Source organism: Petromyzon marinus, chromosome 18 (genome assembly GCF_048934315.1).
Source record: "Petromyzon marinus isolate PM22_M1 ecotype Great Lakes invasive population chromosome 18, UKy_Petmar_22M1.pri1.0, whole genome shotgun sequence".
In the NCBI taxonomy this organism is placed as follows: Eukaryota; Metazoa; Chordata; class Hyperoartia; order Petromyzontiformes; family Petromyzontidae; genus Petromyzon; species Petromyzon marinus.
The window spans coordinates 6,652,558-6,673,691 of NC_133684.1; the positions used below are offsets into that span (position 1 = coordinate 6,652,558).

The 21,134-nt window shown below is 53.3% G+C and overlaps 1 protein-coding gene across 1 annotated transcript in view; it reads left to right on the plus strand.

Annotated features, from left to right (window-relative positions):
• LOC116943638 (alpha-1,3-mannosyl-glycoprotein 4-beta-N-acetylglucosaminyltransferase B-like) overlaps positions 1 to 21,134 on the plus strand; it is a 125,808-nt gene that overhangs the window by 89,394 nt on the left and 15,280 nt on the right. Inside the window, exons 5-11 of the mRNA XM_032956666.2 lie at positions 4,582 to 4,628; positions 9,994 to 10,107; positions 10,669 to 10,744; positions 13,465 to 13,579; positions 15,057 to 15,187; positions 17,206 to 17,313; positions 17,671 to 17,864. Coding sequence (XP_032812557.1) covers positions 4,582 to 4,628; positions 9,994 to 10,107; positions 10,669 to 10,744; positions 13,465 to 13,579; positions 15,057 to 15,187; positions 17,206 to 17,313; positions 17,671 to 17,864 — 785 coding nt within the window. The remainder of the gene's footprint in view (positions 1 to 4,581; positions 4,629 to 9,993; positions 10,108 to 10,668; positions 10,745 to 13,464; positions 13,580 to 15,056; positions 15,188 to 17,205; positions 17,314 to 17,670; positions 17,865 to 21,134) is intronic.

Here is a 21,134-nt window from a genome sequence, read left to right on the forward strand (position 1 = left end):
GACACGCCGTCAGCTTCACTCACAGCGCACGTCAAAGATCCTGCGATAGCATTCGCAAGCGTGGAGGCCCTCGCTTCGTGCCAGTGTCGCGGCCCAAAGTCGAAAACGATGCAACAACTTACTCAACTGGGGTTACGCAGCAGCAGCAGCAGTAGCAGCAGCAGCAGCAGCAATCATCGGAATCGTTGTTGGTGTCTTAAGTGTGACTCCATCTCAACACGACGATGCACAGAAACGGCGGGCACGTTAATTTTTACGGAGAGACGGGAGGCAGTCGGTCATAGGCGGAGGGAATTTTAGGAAACTTCATTGATCCCGGGCTTGATGAGCGGTTTACGTGGAGTTGCGACAGCACGGGCAGCTGCGGGAGAAGGGAGTTCACCCAGGCTGCGTGGACAGCGGAGGAGAATAAGCATTGGGTGAAGGTTGACTGAGAGATTGAAGAGAAAGCCCTGATTGTTGGCCTGTGCTTCACAGGCTTTACGCATGGCGCATGCAACTCGACACGCAATGGGCATCCGAGTCGCCTTCCTCATGTTACAATGGATTATCAGGATTTTTGGTGGACATACAATTCAACCAATTAGTTATTTATTTTTTGCGGCCTTGTTTGTTTTGTGTCCGCATCATTTCCCGTCTCGTTTTCTACCGTCACGTCCCACCGCGTTATCTTCCACGGTCAACGAGCAGCATATTATTGTTTTCGTATGATCGCAAACTTTTGCTCCTGCACGCACGCGATCCGACGCTTCGCACTACAAGCTAGTTATACCGATGAACCGTTTCGTTTGTTAAGCTTCTTTGAGCCAGTTGGACAGGATTGGGCAAAGCCTCGCCAACTTTTCACCCAGGCAGCTGGAGAGCACAGGACTAAGTCTTACTCGCCTAACATTAAAACTAACAATAACATTCGATTTAAAGCTTTCGTGACTGCAAGGATTCATCTTCTTTGGTTCTTTCGGTAAAGTCACGTAGAATGAGAATAAAATAATAAATTGATCAAATAAAATAACACAATAAAATTCTCACGACGTTTCGGCCACAACACAAGGGGCCTTCATCAGGTGAAGGGACGAGACTGTAGACAGTCTCGCCCCTTGTGTTGTGGCCGAAACGTCGTGAGAATTTTATTGTGCTATTTTATTTTATCAATTTATTATTTTATTCTCATTCTACGTGACTTTACCGAAAGAACCAAAGAAGATAAGAATAACATGTTTAAGAATGACAATTAATAGACAAACAGTATATTTATCTTGACTTAAAGCTTTCATGACTGCAGGAATTAATATTCTTTCGGTCTTTCGGTAAAGCCACGTAGGTAGAATAATAATAAAAAAAAAATATCAGGACATTTCGATCGCAACACAAGCAATCGTCATCAGGTGAAAAAATATAGCGAGAGAGCTGCTGAGGCAGGAAGAAATATGATATATGTTTTATATATCATATTAATATTTTTTTCACATTAAAAAAAGATATTTTTTCCTGCCTCAGCAGCTCTCCCGCTATATTTTTTCACCTGATGACGATTGCTTGTGTTGCGATCGAAACATCGTGATATTTTTTTATTTTTTATTATTCTTCTATCTACGTGGCTTTGCCGAAAGACCCAAAAAATAAGCATATATATACTTTTAAAAAGAATAATGAATAAACTTCAAATCTCATTTATGTGCTTCAAACTATCCAGGACACTGTGGTGTAATATATTTTTTACACATGATCCAAGGTCAAAGTGATTTCCGGCTCGAATGAGCATTCGGGCGAGGAATTGGTGCTCACCTCCCCTTTACATCCCTGAGCGGGTGGTGGAAATTTGACATTACTATGACGGGGGAGAGGTGTACCCATAGGACAACTGCTGCCGACTTCACCGCAAAGTGGCACGTATATATCAACCCTGAAGGGGGCGGATAATGGGCTGAGTAAAACCCTCCCCCCCCCCCACAACCTTCCATTTGCAAGCTGGTTCCTCTTCCCGCTGAGCCACACCAACCTCCCGGCCGGCTTCGCACCGCACAACAACATCCATCCAAACTCGGCGCATTTAATTCAGACGCTTCCACGCGGGCGTCGGGCTGTTCGCTCCGTTCACTCCGGGGCTGATCCCTACAAAGCCCCCCCCCCCACCCCTCCCGCCGCACGGCAACGTCGATCAAAGCGACCCCGAGGCCTCTCCGCATCTCTGCAGCGTTCCGAGCGCATTATCTGTCAAGGTGGGGTGAGGGGAGTGGGGGAATGGGGGGGGGGTGTCTCACGTGTCGCTGCCTCTTGCACGACAGCCGGGGCCACCGGGGAGTGGTGTGGAGCAGGGCGGGGGGGGGGGTCGTGACCCCACGGCTCCGCAGTGAGAATAGCGGGGGGGGGTGGGGGGGTAGGGGAGTGATGGCTCTGAGACGATGGCCACATGAAAAAGTCCACCGCTGTCACGACCACGGCGCTGACCTCACGCCTCTTACTTCCTCAGCCAGGATATGACCTGACCAGCACGCTGGCCGCTGTACTTGCACAAAAACCCTGCCCCTAACTCTTTACACTATAACCCCAACTCTAGTACACTGGTCCTGACCTGCCTTAACCCTAACCCAGCCCATGAATCGTTAAACTAGGCTCGAGTTCGGCCGTAAACCTAACCAACCCTAGGACCAAGCTGTTGACGCGTCCTTCCCATAACCATGACAGCTTAAGGGGGGGGGGGCATTTACTCTCAAAGGTCCTCCACAGATTGCTTTAAGAACCCACTTGCGGGCCAGCGGGAGAGAGAGGAGTGCATGATTAGTGGCAGGCAAGTAGAAATGTACGCCCTCCTGCACCCTCTGTGAGGTGTTACGATGCAGGGGGTGTCACGAGTTCCGTCTCCGTTCGGTTACAATTTTCGGCGCAACGCGAGCTCGTCGTCGATTGCATGCAGTTCGTGAAAGAGGTGAACGATCTCACGATCTCCATCCCCCGCGTAGACGACGCGCGGTGCGCGCGTATCGTGAGCGTTGGGGACCGATCTCGATCGATGCCTCGCGGGAGCGCTCGTGGACGGGCGGCGCGGGGGGGGGGGGGGGGTGGTCACGGGGTACGGGTCATTGGGGTCGGTGTGGTGGTTGACGAGCTCATGTTAAGTCAAGACGACGATGACGAGAGTGGTTGTCAACACAACGCGTATTCCCGGTCAGTTTTGTGTACAAAGGAGAAAGGAAAAACTGATTTCGTTGAGCCCATCCATGCGGACCTTTTGCATTCTATAACCTCGTATCGGTACGTTTGCTATGGGTAACCCAAGCATCCTCAGACATGGAGCCAAATTCCCACTGAAGATGAATTTCGCCAGACATTCCAACGCCGCAGGGACAGGATCCTCCTGCCTGAGACTCGGCAAGGCATTCCCGGGTAAATAAATGACATCCGAGTGTTTATTTATTATTTGTACGACGCATAATCTCGGGATGCCGCATGTGAGTGTGGGTCGCTTGAAAATAATTGGTGCCATTAATGTCCCGGCTGTCAAGGTCCCGGAGAGTGTGCAGGGATGAGTATGTGTGTTAAGGCATCGTGCAAACACGTACACACAATCCAAAGATCCCCGTGTAGCCCACATAGGCTGCTGGAGCAAGTGCCGTTAGCGAGCGCCTACAAAGGCCGGCACGGCACACGAGGGCGTGGGGTCGTCAACACCGCACCCGGCCGCCTTTGTCTCCCCAGTGGCGATGTTGTTTACACACCGCACCAGGCACTCATTCGAAGCCGAGTCGACCGAGGGTAGGCCTAGCATCGGTTCAGATATTTGCTTGTCGCTGTTGTTAGTCGTGAGCGGGAATCGAATTCGAGTCGCTGGGTTCGTAGTGCAGTGCGCTAGCCACGACACTACCGCCCCTCCCAGTTATCTCACAGGCAGACCCACACAGACACACACACATAAACAGACGAATTCGAGCCACGCACACGCTCACACGCTTACACGTAAAGGAACGCGCGCCTGCCCGCGCACGTTTAAGCCCGCAGGTCGATGGGGCGGGCGCTGCCTGGTGTTGGGCAAAGCAGATGGTGCAATGACTGGGGTTCTGCTCTCCGTGTCTATCCCAATCCCTGTCTCCCTCTCCCCAAATCTCTCTCTCCCGTCTCTCACCTCTCGTGCGTGCGTGTGTGTCTATCTCAATCTCTCACCATCACCCATTCTATCTGTGTGTTGTCTCTCCATTTTCTGTGCACTCCCTCCTCTCTTTATCTCTCTCCATGTCTCATTTCACCCCACATCTCTCCCTATTTATTTTTTATCATCTCTCTCTCTCTCTCCCACCTGTGTGTTTCATCTCTTCCCACCTCTCCACGACCCTGCATCCTCTCCCTCTGCTTTCAACCGGTCTCCACTTTATATTCCCCCTGTCTCCCTCTCATCTCTCTACCTCATTTATATCTATCCTTTTTCTCTCTGTCTCCCTCTCCGATCTCCATCTGTCACTCCCCTCATCTTTCCCACTACCCACTCATATCTATCCCTGCCTCTCTCATTTCCCTCTCTCCCGTGTCTCTTTACCCCCCTTTGGTTTCTGTCGCATCCCCCACTCCCCCCCGCCCCCCACCCTGCAGACAGACCTGAGCTACGTGAACACGGTGGTGGAGCAGCTCAAGAAAGGGTAAGGATGCGCGATGGAGTCGGCTGGGCTGGCGTGGTGGGGTGTATTGACCGCTAGGAATATTACGAGCCGTCTGTTTTCACAGCGGATGTCAAAGTTCCCATGGCATCCTTTCGCAGGAGGGGTCGGCCATCGTGTGCAGGCGGGTACGGTCCAAAATTCGCCGGATTTTGAAAATGACACCGCCAAGTGACTCTCGCTGGATTATACAGAGCAAGTAGCGTCCCCTTCTGCGGAAATGTGGCAGGATGTGCCAGACAGAAAAACGAGTTGTGAGACTCAGGTGAGGCTTTCCTGGGTTAAAAAGGCGTAATCCTCGATGGCTGGGAGTAGGATCGCCCAAACCCACTCCAGTTGAAGCCAGGCATGGACTGCACTAAACACTTTTTTTTCAAAACACTTTTTTTCAAATCCTCCGTAAAAAAAAAAGAACTCGCGTTTTTAAACTGCGTGTTCTCGCTCTCCCTTTTGGTAATTTTTATTAGGCCACTTTATTCCGACGGTACGATCACTGTAGACTCGCCTCGAGGTGATGAATCCATTCGGAAATCTCACGGAGCAGTTCGTCACCACTCCCCTGAGAACTTCTGCCGAGAGAGATTAGAGAGTGGCGCGGTGCGGGAGAGAGACGAGAGAGCGAGAGAGTCGCCGAGTAGGCAGCGATTAGAGAGAGAGCCAGGTGTGGTGAGGAGGGGAGAGGATGAGAGGGAGCGATGCAGGCAGGGGAGAGCGAAGGCAGCGTACAGGGAGAGAAGAGCGAGTGAGGCGGAGAGAGCAGCGGAGAGCCGAACAGCTTTTTCATGTCGCCGGTGGGATGCCAGCCTCCTCTTCGTGGAGCTCACAGACCGCGACTCGGAGTTAATTCGATCGTTTAAACCCCCCCCACCCCGCACTCGCAAGCAGCGACACTTAAAACAATCGGCATCGCTCCGCGGGGAGAATTAACGGCAGGCCACAGGCAGATGGGTTGCGGTTTGGTGGTCGTGGTGATCTTGGTGGTGGCAGGAAGACGGTGGAATAGGAAGGGGAAGGGGAGGATGAATAGGAGAGGGGGGGCAGGAGGGGGAGGAAAAGGGAAGGGTAGGAATGGGAGGATTAGGAGGGGGAGGAATGGAAGGACTGGGAGGGGGAGGAATGGGAAGGGGGCCAATAGGGTGGGGAGGAATGGGAAGAATGTGAGGAATGGGATAAATAGGAGTAGTAGAAGGGATCGGAGGGGAGGAGGTAGAAGGAGGGGGGATGGAAGGGGGAGGGATAGGAGGAGTTGAGAAGCAGATTTGTCTCAACGCAAAATGAGGACAAGAGGACATGGGGGAAGAGAACCATGGAGAGACATCGACACATGGACAGATACGGAGACTTGGAGAGCATCGGAGAGAGAGAGACTTGGAGAGAGGCATGGAGAGAAAGACAGAGAAACGTGGAGATATGGAGAGGGAGAGAGACAGGCGCATGGAGGAGCTCTATTGTAAAGACCTGGTGGGGGAGGCCCTTCGCACTCGGGAGCGGCAGGAGAAGGCGGCGGCGAGCAGAGAGGCAACGGAGGGAAGAGGTAGCAGTGCGTTTCAAATGTCAACAATCGGATTTCAGAAGCCATTTGCACCGTGCGATAATTAAATGTGTCTTCGTGCTGACGGCAGTGACGTCGCCTCGTCCCAAACGACACGAATTGTTGGCTCGAAAAGCACGGCGGCGGTGCGGTACATGACACCACCACTCCGAAGCCAAACGGCGGCAGCAGCGGCAACAACAAACATTGGATCTCTGAAATTCCCCACACACACCAAGGCCGTAATTATAATATATTGGGGGGGGACGCATCCCCCCCCCCCCAATATTCAAAGATGGTTGTACTTTATAAATCCCTAATCTCTGCCATTACATACAATGAAACAAGAAAAGGTAAAAAAGAAAAAAACAGAGCAATGTAATACAATACACTATTAGACATTATTGTAGAACATAAATAAAAAGTCCATCCTGTGTGTTAGTGAATCTTTTTATATTTTAGACCGGAAAATTTAGATTTTTTCTGGGGGGGGGGGACCCCCAGACCCCCTGGAAGATTTGGTCCCCCCCAATGTTGACTCCATGGCTACGGCCTTGACACACACACACCTAGGGTAGTCCGATCTTATTTTTCCGGACGAATCTGAAAAAATAGTTGGACCTCGGCTGGGTTCCCCGTCTCTCCCTCGCTCACGCGGGCCTCGCGTGAATCTCCCTGCCTGCCGCGCCAAATGAGATGCACTCGATTAGACAACGGTAAACTCATACACTTAGCGAATGCTTCATAAATTTAAATGTTCGCTTGAAGAGGGGAAAAAAAAGTGTCATCTTTTTTTTTATCGGCGGTTTGGCGAGACGCGACACAACCTTTGAATGTAAACCGCGAGCGTCTCGGGTGCGTCGTGTGTGCGTGTTGCGTGTGACCTGTGTCGTGTACGTTTTGTGTGTGTGCTTCGTGTGTGTGACCTGTCATGTGTGTGTGTGTGACCTGTCATGTGTGTGTGTGTGTGACCTGTGTTGTGTGTGTGTGTGACCTGTGTCGTGTGTGTGTGTGTGCTCCGTGCGTGTGACCTGTGTCGTGTACGTCTTGTGTGTGTGCTTCGTGTGTGTGACCTGTCATGTGTGTGTGTGTGTGACCTGTGTCGTGTGTGTGTGTGACCTGTGTCGTGTGTGTGTGTGTGACCTGTGTCGTGTGTGTGTGTGTGACCTGTCATGTGTGTGTGTGTGACCTGTCATGCGTGTGTGTGACCTGTGTCGTGTGTGTGTGTGACCTGTCATGTGTGTGTGTGTGACCTGTCATGCGTGTGTGTGACCTGTGTCGTGTGTGTGTGTGACCTGTCATGTGTGTGTGTACGGTTCCTGTGTGTGTGTAACCTGTGTCGTGTGTGTGACCTGTGTTATGTATGTGTTTCGTGTGTGTGTGTACGGTTCGTGTGTGTGTGTGTGTATGTATGGTTCGCGTGGGGAGCGATAGTGTAGCGGTTAGCACGCTGCGCTATGAACCTGGCGACCTGGGTTCGATTCCCGCTCATGGCCAACACCAGTGACGATTATCTGAACCGGTCCCGGGCCTCCCCTAGGTCGACTCAGCCTCAAATAAGTACCTGCCGCGGTGTGTAAACATTGCCACTAGGGAGACAAAGGCGGTCGGGCGTGGTGCTGGCCACCCACCCCCTCGTGTACCGTTCCAGCCTTCATAGGTGCTCGCTAACAGCACTTGCCCCTACAGTCTGTTAAGGCTACATGGGGGATCTTTATCTTTATCCTATGGTTCGCGTGTGTGTGTATGTATGGTTCGCGTGTGTGTGTACGGTTCGTGTGTGTGTGTTTCGTGTGTGTGTGTGTGTTTCGTGTGCATGCGCGCGTCTGTCACGTGCAACGCGCGCCTGAGAGTTTGCCGTCATCCGCATTGAAGTCCTGTTGGCGAATTTGACTTTTAAATGGAATGGCCCGGCGATCCTAACGCAACGAAACAACGGAATTGCAAATTGAGCGAGCCGCCGCCGAGATGCGAGCACCTGGTGCTCCCCCACGGTCGTCGTTGACGTAGACTTTTTTGAGATGTAGCCGCGTATAGGCGCTTCATCTCATCTTGTACAGATTCACACAGCGCCTCTTAGTCCTAGGCGCTTTACGGTAATTATACAATTATACGTACGATGATGGTGGTTAAAATAAAGAGTGGGGTTATTCAAAGTGGTGGTGTAGATATGGTGATAGTTTAGGAGGACGGGTTGGAGCGGTTAAGAAGGCGTTGGGGTGGGGGTAGTGATGGGGGGTAGTGATGGGGTGGGGGGTCATGATGGGGGTGGGGGTAGTGATGGGGGTAGTGGTGGGGGTAGTGATGGGGGTGGGGGTAGTGATGGGGGTGGGGGTAGTGATGGGGGTAGTGGTGGGGGTAGTGATGGGGGTGGGGGTAGTGATGAGGTGGGGGTAGTGATGGAGGTAGTGTGATGGGGGTAGTGTGATGGGGGTAGTGATGGGGGGTAGTGATGGGGGTGGGGGTAGTGATGGGGGTGGGGGTAGTGATGGGGGTGGGGGTAGTGATGGGGGTGGGGGTAGTGATGGAGGTGGGGGGTAGTGATGGAGGTGGGGGGTAGTGATGGAGGTGGGGGGTAGTGATGGGGGGTAGTGATGGGGTGGGGGGTAGTGATGGAGGTAGTGTGATGGGGGTTGTGATGGGGGTGGGGGTAGTCCTGGTTATATCTCCACGCCAATGATTGAGAGTGAAGGTTCTTAGAGACACGTGCCTCCTCGCTAGCTCAGCTCGGGACGGCGCGCTCCGGGTGACTCTTCGACGGCGCGATAGCCATCCGAGCAGCCGTGCCGCCCTTGGAGAGAGGGACGCGGCTTCCCTCTCCCCCGCGAATCGCTGTGGTTCCGAGTTTGTGATTCTATTCAAGGGTTGTTTTTTTCCCCCGTGAACATCGGAGGTGAACCGTAGCGGGGGGGGGGGGTCACGCAAACCCATTACAAAATATATAATGAAATAACAATAATTGATTAATTACATAGGCCATTTGGCGCACGTATCACGATGCTAAGACTCAAAGTTAATCCATATTAATCAATGCATCGTTACATCCCTAAGCATAATTGTCATCGGCGCGAGCAAGAACATTATGGTTACCATCGGTTGCAGTGCCGCCAATATTAAATCGTCGTCGTCGTCTCCATCATCATTCGTGGTGGTGAAAATCGGACAAAAAACCTGGTGGGGGCTGCCACCAAATTGAGGACGTGGAACTTGCCAGCGGTTGTCTTGGCAACAGACTGGTACCCTGCCATAGCAACGTGTCATTTCCACCACGGGCTCTGTTGTAGTCCCACACCACGGGCAGACGAGCAGCGTGCCCGGAGCTTGCTCGTTAGGATACGGGGACACGGTGACCTCTCGTGACCTTGTTGTGGTCCTACAAACGAGTGCCCCATCCTGTGCTCTGCCGAATTAATTAAAGCGCCGTGATTAATCGGAGCCTCTCGCCGAGGTGGCCAGGCAACTCGGGAAAGGGGGGGGTGGGGGGGACTAATACCGGTGTCGGGAAACGCCGATCCGGCACCACGAAGAGCCCTGGGATCACATCCGGGTTCCAGCCGCCCAACTGGGTTTCTCAAGCGTTGCGAATTGATGGTGTCAGCCCGGTTCACCAGGGACTCGCACAGAGACGAACAATGATACTGAGCTATGATAGAAAGCAACGGACGACAGATCACGGCAAAATAGTAATAATATCTAAAAAATAACCACAAATAAATAAAATCTCGGAATCTGGAGGAATCCGATTGAGCTTATGAAGCTCTTTTTTTTTTTACTGATGTTTCCAAATGTCCATCATTGTTTGGTGTCACATTTCAGGTTCCAGCACGAGCTGGACACGGGGCTTCTGGAGGTCATCAGCCCTCCCGTGGGCTATTACCCCGACATGGGCAGCCTCAAGCAGACGTTTGGAGACTCGCTGGAGAGAGTCAGGTTGGTCTACACCGCCAGTCCCAGGGCGACGGACTCGCAGCAACAACGATGGCACCTTCTAATTTCATCGCAATCTAAGCCGGGACTTAATTTCTTACAGCCAGTGGTCGCCAGGGTCCGCCAGGCGCCGCCAGGGACTGCCAGGGGCAACATCAATGTGTCCCAGGGCAGTAGCGGAGGGAATGGAGGCACGCTAGCCAACAAAAGAACTCGAACGACCCCTTTCTCTAACCATTGGTCTTACCCAACCTGGCAGGACAGGGCCCCGGCAGTACCCCCTAACCCAGCCACTTGAGACAGATGGCTGCCAGTTGGCGGATTTGTCATGATTCTTCGCAAAGTTACCCAAATCAACAACAACCGCACCACCACCACCAGCAAACCCCAATAACAACAACCCCACCATCACGATACTGGGTTTGTACAGCGGTCCAGGTGATGACGTGTGGTGTTGCTGCTGCTGCTGGTGGTTGTCGGTGGAGGTGCGGGCGGTGGATTGTGAAGAGATGGGCACATGCCGCTTGAGATCTGCTTGAGACCTCGTGCCATCTTCTCCCCCAGGTGGAGAACCAAGCAGAACCTGGACTTCTCCTTCCTCATGCTCCACGCGCAGCCCCGCGGGAGATTTTTCGTACAGGTGAGCACAGGGCCTGCACTTTTAGCGGGCGCCTATTAATGTCGGCGGAGCACGCGATAGATGTGGTGGTGGTGGCGGCGGCTGTGGCGGAAGTGGTGGTGGAACCATGTGATGAGCGGTGGCGCGGTGGTTAGCGCCCAGTGCCTTGAAGTTGTCGACCCGAGTTCGATTCACGCTCGCGGTCAACACCCAGTGGCGATTGTCTGAACTGGTCCTGGGCCTCCCCTGGTCGACTCGGCCTCAATTTAATATCTGGTGCGGTGCGTCGATATCGCCACTCAGGAGACAAAGGAGGCCGGGTGTGGTGCTGGCCACCCCCACCCCATCGTGTGCCACGCCAGCCATCGTTAGGTGCTCACTGACAGCACTTGCCCCAGTAGTCTGTTAAGGCTACACGTGGTGGGGGTGGGGGGGTGGGGGGAATCTTTGTGTTTGATGGCACCATGCAGGCCAAATATTCCTGGGTGTATTGCCATACTAGGGATGAATTCCGAAACTTTCCAAAATTCGGATGTCAGACATTTAGAGACAATTTGAGACCTAATCCAGATATCCAGGGTCATCTACAGTCCCCCCTGCAGCCCTCCCTGCTGCCTCCCCTGCTGCCCCCCCTGCTGCCCCCCCTGCTGCCCCCCCTGCAGCCCCCCCTGCAGCATTACGGCCCCAGGTGTTGAGAGCTACAGGGGAATGGCCAGGGACTCGCTTGGGACAGTCGGCAGGGATTTATCGAAGTAGATGGATACGCATCTGCAGGCGATTTCGCACCCCCTGACCGCCCGACCGACCGACCCATCCACGTTTACTGGACGCGACACATTTTTTCAAACGTGTGTTCATCCTCGCCAAAGTGTCACTTCCCGTGATGTCGCACCTTTCGGGTGGATGGCGATGGTGTGAGGAAGCCTTCGTCCAGCCGTTGGTAGGCCATAGATGACGACGATCCTGCTGATGCTGCTGATGTTGTTGTTGTATTGGACGAGCAACTGTTGTACCCATGGCTTCACCGCGGGAAGGGGAGTCGAGTCAAGGATGTAGTGCAAAAATACAAAGGAGTGCGAATTGGAAGACAGTGGATGAAGAGTGGGAAATAAGAGGGAAAGGATGGAAAAGGAACGGATAAATGGGAATGGAGGGTGGGGATGGATGAGGATGAGGACGAAGAGGTGGCGACAGAGGCCCGACACTGCTACACGGAGTAGTCTGTTTTCACAGGGGGCAATGGAAGGGTGGAGGAATTAAGAAGGGGGGGGGGGGTCACACAAGTCACGTGATCTCTGGGAGGCTTGAGCTGATTATATAGACGGGTTCGCATTACCCCTGCAGCCACCAGGGGTGTTACAATTCACCACGATGTAATTAAAAAAAAAAACCTCTGAATTGTGACAAATCTCGATTACAATTTTGTAAATCGCTTCAACCCGACTGGACCACGCACGGGAGACTGATGGAAAGTTACGACGCTGAGATATCAACAGACGTCACGGGAATAACAAAAACGCGACAACACGGGCATCGCACAAACAACTCGATACCCCCATCGCTCTCTCCTCTCTCCCCCTGCCCACTACAACAACAAGCAGCCAACGCTTCTGCTTAGCGAGGAATAACAGCGACCAAACTCCACAACAATGAGCATAAATTAAACAGCAGCAACCGCAAATACCAGCACGTGGTTCCCAAGACGAGTTGTGTTGTAGTTTGTGTTTGTTTGTTGTTGTGAGTGCACGTGTTATTGTGTTTGGAAACCAGTCTCTGTTGGGTTCCTCTGGGTAGGAGCGCCTGGCCACTTGCAGGGAAGAAATGAAAAGGTGGCGGTGGAGAGGAGAAGGGTGGTTGTGGAGGAGGGAGGGGGTAGCGGTAGAGGAGGGGTGGGTCGTGTTGTGGAGAACAAACCAATACAGCATTTGAGATTAATGTCTCATGGAATCTTTTCCAGGGTTTCACTGCCCCCCCAAGACCTACCCCCGCCCCCCCCCCAAAAAAAAATGGGGACCAATTTATCCAGATTTCAGCTCTGGGTAGCTCCAGTAGAGATTCTTATGCTGATGAGGATGCTACCGTTTGCATCACAAGATAATGGTGTCACTGCTGCTGGTGCTGGTAATGATGACGATGATGATGATAAGAAAACAAATACTAACGGTGCTCGTGGTGCTGCTGCTGCTTCTGACGATGGTTACGATCCTGACAACGATAGTCATGATGATAATGATCATGACATTTGTGATGATGATCATGATGGCGACGATGAGGATGATGACTGCATTTTTTTATTATTACTATTAACCTGTGTCCTGCCGAGATTTCCCAGTAAGTGGCGATGTTGCTGCTGCCGTGTGTGATCACGATGACCGTAACCTTATCCCATTCCTGACGTACATGTACGTCATCTGGTCATCAGGAACCGGAAGAAAAACTAAAATAAATAACGTTATGGGTACCGAGGCTCCCACAAGGCCATGCTGAAGGGCGTGTGGCACGCTCTGACGCCAGCTATCGTGGAGTGCGGTAGCGTCGCTAGAGTTATCTGCGGTGAGTCTTTTTAAAAACAACGGGCGCTACGATGCTCGAAATAAAATTAAAGCCGAGCCGCTTGCACGTTCCGAGATTCAGCGGTGAACGGGGACACCCACCCTGCACACTTGCAGCCGTCTCGGAACGGGAAAGGGTGGTGTGATGCTGATGATGGTATGGGCATCTTCTTGACGACACCCTTGCAGCTGGAGGATGACATCGTGGCGAGGCCCAACTATCTGACGACCATGAAGAACTTTGCGGAGCAGCAGCCGTCCGACGAGTGGATCATCCTCGAGTTCTCGCAGCTGGGCTTCATCGGTGAGACATGTCGCTTGCTTGCTCGCTTCCTCGCTCGCTCGTCGCACGGCTGCTGATGATGGCACTCGGAGAAATTGAGACCAGTCGCCGAGTTTTTTTTGTGCGTCAAATGCTGCGGCTGGCGGCTGGCGGCTGACGAAACTCTACACATTTTTGTTTGACGTTTATGCGATGTAGCAGACGGAGTGGGGTTTATTTATTTATTCATCAGTGGATTTGTCTGTTATTTCTCTTCTCTGATGAAGGGAAATAGCCCAAAATGTTGTTATGTTCTATTGTAAGGCAGCCGTAATTATGATTGTGATAACCTTCTGATAATTTTTTTCTCCACAAATTTACATTTAAATAGCCGTGTGCCACTTCTGGGTTGGAGGTATTGGCGCACACTGTGAAGGTTGCGAGTTCACATCTCAGTGAAGGGTCATCATCATCATCATCAACTGTACTTGCCATATAATCGTCAGGAGAATAAAACGAGTACAACGGTGGTGGTGATGGGGTGGGGGGGTGGGTCGTGTGGGGGGTGGTGGTGAAGTGGTTGGCGCACTGCTACAAACACGGCCACCCGAGTTCTGGGTCCTGTCTTAGGTCGGCTCAGCCTTAAATGGGTACCTGGTGCACTGCGTGAACATCGCCACCAGGGAGACAAAGGCGGCCGGGCGTGGTGCTTGTCCGGCCCACTCATTCGAGTTGCATACCTGCCTTCAACGGTGCCGCCCGCTCACGGCACTTGCCGCAACAACCCGTGACGGCTACACGGGGGGTGGGGGGGGGGGATCCTTTGTTCTCGTTTCTCACTGTTTATGCGCCGCCCCTCAGCAATCTCGCTTCGTGTCAAGGCGCAGCAGCGACCGCTGCCTCGCTCCCCACCACGCGGGGAGAGAGGCAGCGAGGCACGCAGCGGGGTGTAGCAGCGGAGGCGGGGTGTAGCAGCGGCGGCGGGGTGTAGCAGCGGCGGCGGGGTGTAGCAGCGGCGGCGGCACGCTGGGTGGACGGCGAGAAATGAACGGCCCCAAAAAAAAAACTTCTAATCGAACGGCGGCCAAGAACACGACACGGTGCCCCCCCCCACCTGCTCCCCCGGATGTTCGGTAAACGGCGGTGACGGCGGCGGCGACGACGGCGCCAAGAACATCACTCGGCGATCATCGGCAACGATAAAATAAAATAGTATCAACGAGTGCGCCTAGATTGACGAGTACGACTAGTACGTCCCCTACTCTCCGAATTTATCCGTGAGATCCCCGCCGGGTTTAGAGCGGCGATTCTCATCGCCACTCCGTGGGCTCCGAAACTCCGCGAGAGTTTCATGTCGTCGTTGTTGTTGTTGTTTATACAGTATCCCACAATACTGTATACCCACCCGAATGCCTGGAGAAAACCCGCGACGCGCACGAATAATCCGCACAGATCAGAAATGAACATGCTCTGCTGACCCCCACCACTTTACCCTCCCTCCCCCCACTCCACCCCCCAGGTAAGCTGTTCAAGGCGTCGGACCTGAACCCGATCGTGGAGTTTTTCCTGATGTTCCACAAGGACAAACCCATCGATTGGCTGCTCGATCACTTCCTGTGGGTCAAGACCTGCAACCCAGAGAAGGACGCGGTGAGACGGACGGACGGACGGACGGACAAATGGATGGACAGAGAAAGAGGCCAGACAGATGGGTAGACAAACAGGCGGAGAGAGACGAACGGACAGATGAACAGGCAGCGAGATTGACGGTCGAGACGGTTTGGTGGGCAAACAGATGGACAGTGAAACATTTGGACACACAGGTGACTGGATGGACAGACGGACAGACAAGCACAGGCAGATATACGGGACTAGACTTACTACCCGGCTTCGCCCGGGACTTGGATTCTTGTCTTGGATTAATACACGGAGGGTGGCGGTGGGGGATGCATGACGTCAGCAGGCAACACTGCGTGACGCTGCCGCATGCGGGTGACATCACAGATGTAACGTCACGGCTCACTTGCCGTGCAAAATATATCCATTATTGCGCCCCCCCCCCCAAAATACAAATTCTATTTTTATACTTTTTGCATTGTGTACAGTCTGGAAGCTACCCACATGCCAAATTTTAAGTTTTTTGCATGTCGGGAAGTATGCTAAACATTTCGAACAGACACACATAATCACAAATTTCCCTTTTATATATATAGATATCCAAACAACGGATGGACAAAGAAGCGGAGAGTAAGAGATACTTTCAGACAGGTGGACAGTTGGACAGGCAGACATTCAGACGCACAGGCAGACATTCAGACGCACAGGCAGACATTCAGACGCACAGGCAGACATTCAGACGCACAGGCAGACATTCAGACGCACAGGCAGACATTCAGACGCACAGGCGGCTCAGGAAATGCTTGCCGAACCTCAACACCCCTGATGAGGATTGCCCTGCCTTGGGATATTTTTCCAACTCCTAAATAAAAAAAAATGTTTGGGGGGGGGGGAGGTGGGCGAGTAACACAACACTACATTACCCCCCCCCCCCTCCGATAAAACACACAACGCAAAGGGGAGATAACGTTTAAAAATAAATCCACCAAGATTGGGTAACGACACGCGCTTTCTCTACTGCCGTTTGGCGGGCGGGCGGGCGGGCGGGCGGGGAATCTCCTCCTCGGACTTCATTAATCGAAGAGCCCAGCGGCGGCCGCCGCCGTGCGCTCTCCCCGCGCCATAATTCACGCCGTTATCTCGCCGCGACGGCGATGAAATTACAATTTGCGGCGTTTTAGCGATGTGTCCCCATCTTTACGGTTCCTACACTGCCCCCCCCTCCGCCTCCTCTCTCGGTCGCTTCGTCTGCGGACGGATCCCGGGCCCTCACCGCCGCTTTGTGCGACGGCAATTGACGAGCGGCGGTCGCTGCTATCGTCGTCATTGTACTCTTTCCCGCCCCTCCCCACCCGCTCTCTGAGAGCGCACGTCTCCTATAATAATAATAATAACAACAACAATAATATGTTATTGCTGTTGTTGTTGTTACAACAATAAATGTAATAATGATTGGCGGCACTTTTGTCCGTCAACCGCTCAATTAAAATAAAACGCCATCCCATGCTGCGTCGGTGGGTGGTGCGGGCTGTTCAACCATACTTCACCACGTTCGGTCAGTGGTGCGGGCTGTTCAACCATACTTCACCACGTTCGGTCAGTGGTGCGGGCTGTTCAACCATACTTCACCACGTTCGGTCAGTGCGAATTGTCGAAGCTGTCGTCCGAAAGGGAATCAGAATATTTATTTAGACTGGAGGAATCCGATGAGCTACAAAGCTCTTTTTCACAGATGTCCAGTAGTGGAAGGGGGGGTGGGGGGGAGAGCTGGTTAAGGTGTTACTCGCTCACCGATGTCATTGGCCGGGGCCAGGAATCGAACTCGGTCCGCCGGGTTCACGGCGCGGTGCGCTGACCGCTGTTGCACCGTCGCTGCCCCCGCCCGACTGCGTGTCACGTGCCCTGCGGGGAGCGCTCGTTGATTTGAGCATAGAATGACCGCGGCAGCGACGGGGATCGAACCCCCGGGGCCTTCCCAGCTGACCGTCTGGGGCGATTATAGCCGTTGCGATCATTGGCTCTGCCCTCGCTCCTCCTCCGGCTCCCAACAGAAACACTGCGAGCGTCAGAAGGCGAATCTCCGCGTTCGCTTCAAGCCGTCGCTGTTCCAGCACGTGGGCACCCACTCCTCCCTGTCGGGCAAGATCCAGAAGCTCAAGGTGTGTGTGTGTGTGTGCGCGCGCGCGAGTGTGTATGGGTGGTGGGTGTGTGTGTGCACGTGTGCGGGGAGTATGTGGATGTGCGGTTGTGTACGAGTTGGATGTGGGTGAGGGTGTGCGAGCGCGTGTGTGCGGGGAGTGGTTGTGTAGCGAGTGTGGGGGGAGCGGTTAGCGCGCTGCGCAACGGACACAGCGTCCCGGGTTCAATTCCCACTCACGGCCAACTTCGGAGATAAATATCTGTTGGCCGTGAGTGGGAATCGAACCCGGGTCGCCAGTTTCTGTAGCGCTAACCGCCGCGCCACCTCTCCTCCCCGTGCTCAAACGAAATGCACGTGCACACGCGCACGCACGCAGGATCGCGACTTTGGGAAGCAGCCGCTGCACAAGGCGCACCCAAACCCGGCGGCGGAGGTGAGCACGAGCCTCAAGACGTACCAGCAGTACTCGCTGGAGAAGGTCTACCTGGGCCAGGACTTCTTCTGGGCCTTCACGCCCGTCGCCGGCGACTTCATCCTCTTCCGCTTCCACGAGCCCATCCGCGTTGAGAGGTGCCGCTCTGCTCGCCTCCCCCCACCCCACCCCTGTCCCGCCCCACTGCAACAGCACCCGACCACACCATTGTAAGCAGCACCCGACCACACCATTGTAAGCAGCACCCGACCACACCATTGTAAGCAGCACCTTGGCCACACCATTGTAAACAACTCGCGGCCACACCATTATTAACATTATCAACATTATCAACATTATCACGGCCACGCCTTGGCAAAGAGCACATGATACATCCGCACTGAAAACAGTGCATCAGTGTATCATGCACTGATCAACATGCAACACACAGCACACACGCTGTGCACACACGGCGAGTCAATACTGGCACAATCTTACACGAGTCACAAGACAAAATGCATCGGCGCGTTGCTGTTCATTATTACTAAGCTCAGTTTGCAAACCGAAAGAGAACTAACAAACTCACCCCCCCACCGCCCCCCCCCCTGAAATTTCGAGACATCGTATTGACCGTTAAGGAAAGTAAAAGTGGGGGCTCGGGTGGGGGGGGGGGAACGTGGCCGATGGCCGAGACCAGCGATGGAACGGCAGCCAAAGGAGGGGGACTCTCCCAAGTGGAGATGGGTCGACCGCGGAGACGGAGCGAGGAAACAGGATCGTGCGTGGGAGCACGACGGAGTGTCGCAACGCATTTATTGATTGCGAGGAGTGGCGACATCGCGGGGAGGCCTTCGTCCAGCAGCGGCTAGGCCGCGGCCGACGGTGATTAATGGAACGCCGCGGCGCCAATATGCGATCCACCGGTGGCGATGTTCATAACCACGCGGGCAGAAGGTGCGAGTATTTCGGGTCGGTGTTGGGGTTAGGCCCAAACATTCGCACGCATCCTCTGGGGCACGAGGCAATTATGGTTGCGCAAATATCATTCTAGGCAGCGGAGAATTTGTGAACGACAGCTTCTGCTTTATTATCCACGGACAACACTGTAAGCCCATTCTTGGACGAATCTAAAACCCGTCATTGCAAATTCTGATATCGGTCGAGAAAGCGAAAGAGGCCGATTAACGAAGACATTTAAAATAAATTAACTTGTGGAGACATGGAACGGGGTTCTGCTTGCATTTGGTTATACACAAAATGTTCCACAGCAACGCACAATGAGTGTGGACACAATGTTGCCTTTTGTGTTGAACGAAATCCCATAGTTTACATAGAGTGCTCTTGCCAATAACATCTGGCTCTGCTGATGGGATCCAGACGGTCGAAAACCGTGAATCCGCGTGCTTTAGCAAACGCTGCTGAACAATATGGGTCCAGAAAGCCGCGAGGCTGATGGACTAACGCACACATGTACTGTGCTTGTCCCTTCGCTTATAAAGACGTATTTATAGCGCCTTGTTCCAAGGCGCTTTACAAGCAATTATGAAATTGCACGTGAGACGATAGTGGTCGAGTCATAGAGTGGGGTTGTTGTTATAAGCGGTGGTGTCGTGGCATGTATGTTTAAATTCCTTCGCATCATACGTAACCCACCGTGCTAATTGGAGGTACGGGAGGACACCGAGCGGAGTAGTGAGGACACACCGAGCGGATTTCTTTGTTCATTATTGGCTGTTACCCACAATGCTCAGCGGCAGAGCGAGGGATTCACGGAGTGGAAAGGTCGCGAGTTCAAAGCCTGCACCGGAGGGGAGTTGACTCGGCCCATCATCCAACCCCCCTCCCTCGGGGTCGATAAAATATAGCACCACTTTGTCTCATAGACATGGGCACGTGGAATGTATATGTTGTATTGTAGGTAGGAGAGAGAAGGTGTGGAGGAGGAGTGTGATGCTGATCAGCGCTGGACTGTGCAGGGCCGTAGACCAGCGGCCGCCCGTCTACCTGCGAGCGGCTAATTGTGGCATGCGCGTTGCGGGATCACGGCTGAGCTTGCGGGCTTAATTGCACAAACCACTATTTATTGTGGTCTTAATGAGGTTTCTCTCGAGAGTACGGGGGGGTTGGGGCAGGAGAGAGATTTTGTTGAGAGGTGCGTGTGTGTGTTTGCCATCATCGTTATCGTGATCATTGTAAATCGTCATCACAAATCCAGTTTTATCCCGACCATCAGTAAAACACTGTCACTGTTGTTACCGTTAGCATCGGCAACGCCATCCGTGGCGTCGTTATCGGTAGCAGCAGCGGTCGCAACATTGTTATTTTTTAATCAGCAACAGTAGCTGAAAACGTAGCAACAGGAGCAGCATCATCGTCAGTTTAATCAACAGCAATGGTTGTAGCGTCAGCAGTGCCATCATTAACTGCTTCATCAGCATCAGCGGCAGAATATTTTCTTTTTCTCGGAGCTAAAAACTTTATTTAATGAATAAAGAGAGAGCCTTCCACCGCCCTAACCTCTCCATTAGGAGGCGTGTGGTTGAGCATCACTTCATTAACACCCCATTAACTCCCTCAATTACTCACGGTAACGCAACACAAACACGCACTTCGCAGCTCCACTCTTGGGACGCAACTACACCGGTGGAACTTCTCTCCCTTCACTTTCTCCCTCTCTCCAATCCTCCCTCACCACCCCCAACAACCACCCCTCACCAACCCAACAATTACCCCTCACCACCCCCAACAACCACCCCTCACCAACCCAACAATTACCCCTCACCACCTCAACAACCACCCCTCACCACCCCCAACAACCACCCCTCACCAACCCAACAATTACCCCTCACCACCTCAACAACCACCCCTCACAACCCCCAACAACCACCCCTCACCACCCCTAACAACCACCCCTCACCACCGGCATCAATTACCCCTCACCAACCCAACAATTACCCCTCACCACCCTGACCACCTCAACAACCACCCCTCTCACCACACCCTCATCACCCCTTTTGCGAGAGTCAATGTCTCTCTCAATCTCACGGTGACCCCCGTGACGCCTCGCGGTGACCCCCGTGACGCCTCGCGGTGACCCCCGTGACGCCTCACGGTGAGCCCCGGCATGCCGTTCGGCACAGCTAACAATGGTTTGACTCCACGTGCTGGGGAACTGGAACGTATTTTTAAATCCTTTTGTGTCAATCCACTCCTCCGTGGGTCGTTGTTTTTTGACCATACTTCACCACGGTGGTCGGTGCACGTTGATGTAGGCGGCACGGTGGCGGTGGCAGTGGTCCCCAGGACCGTTGGAAACCACTCGCCGCTGATGTTGTTAGCCGTGGCCTGCAGTCAAACCCGGGCACACTGATTGTGTTCACGCAGTGGCGAGGTGGCGCTAACCACTGTGCCACCGCTTCCCCTGCCCC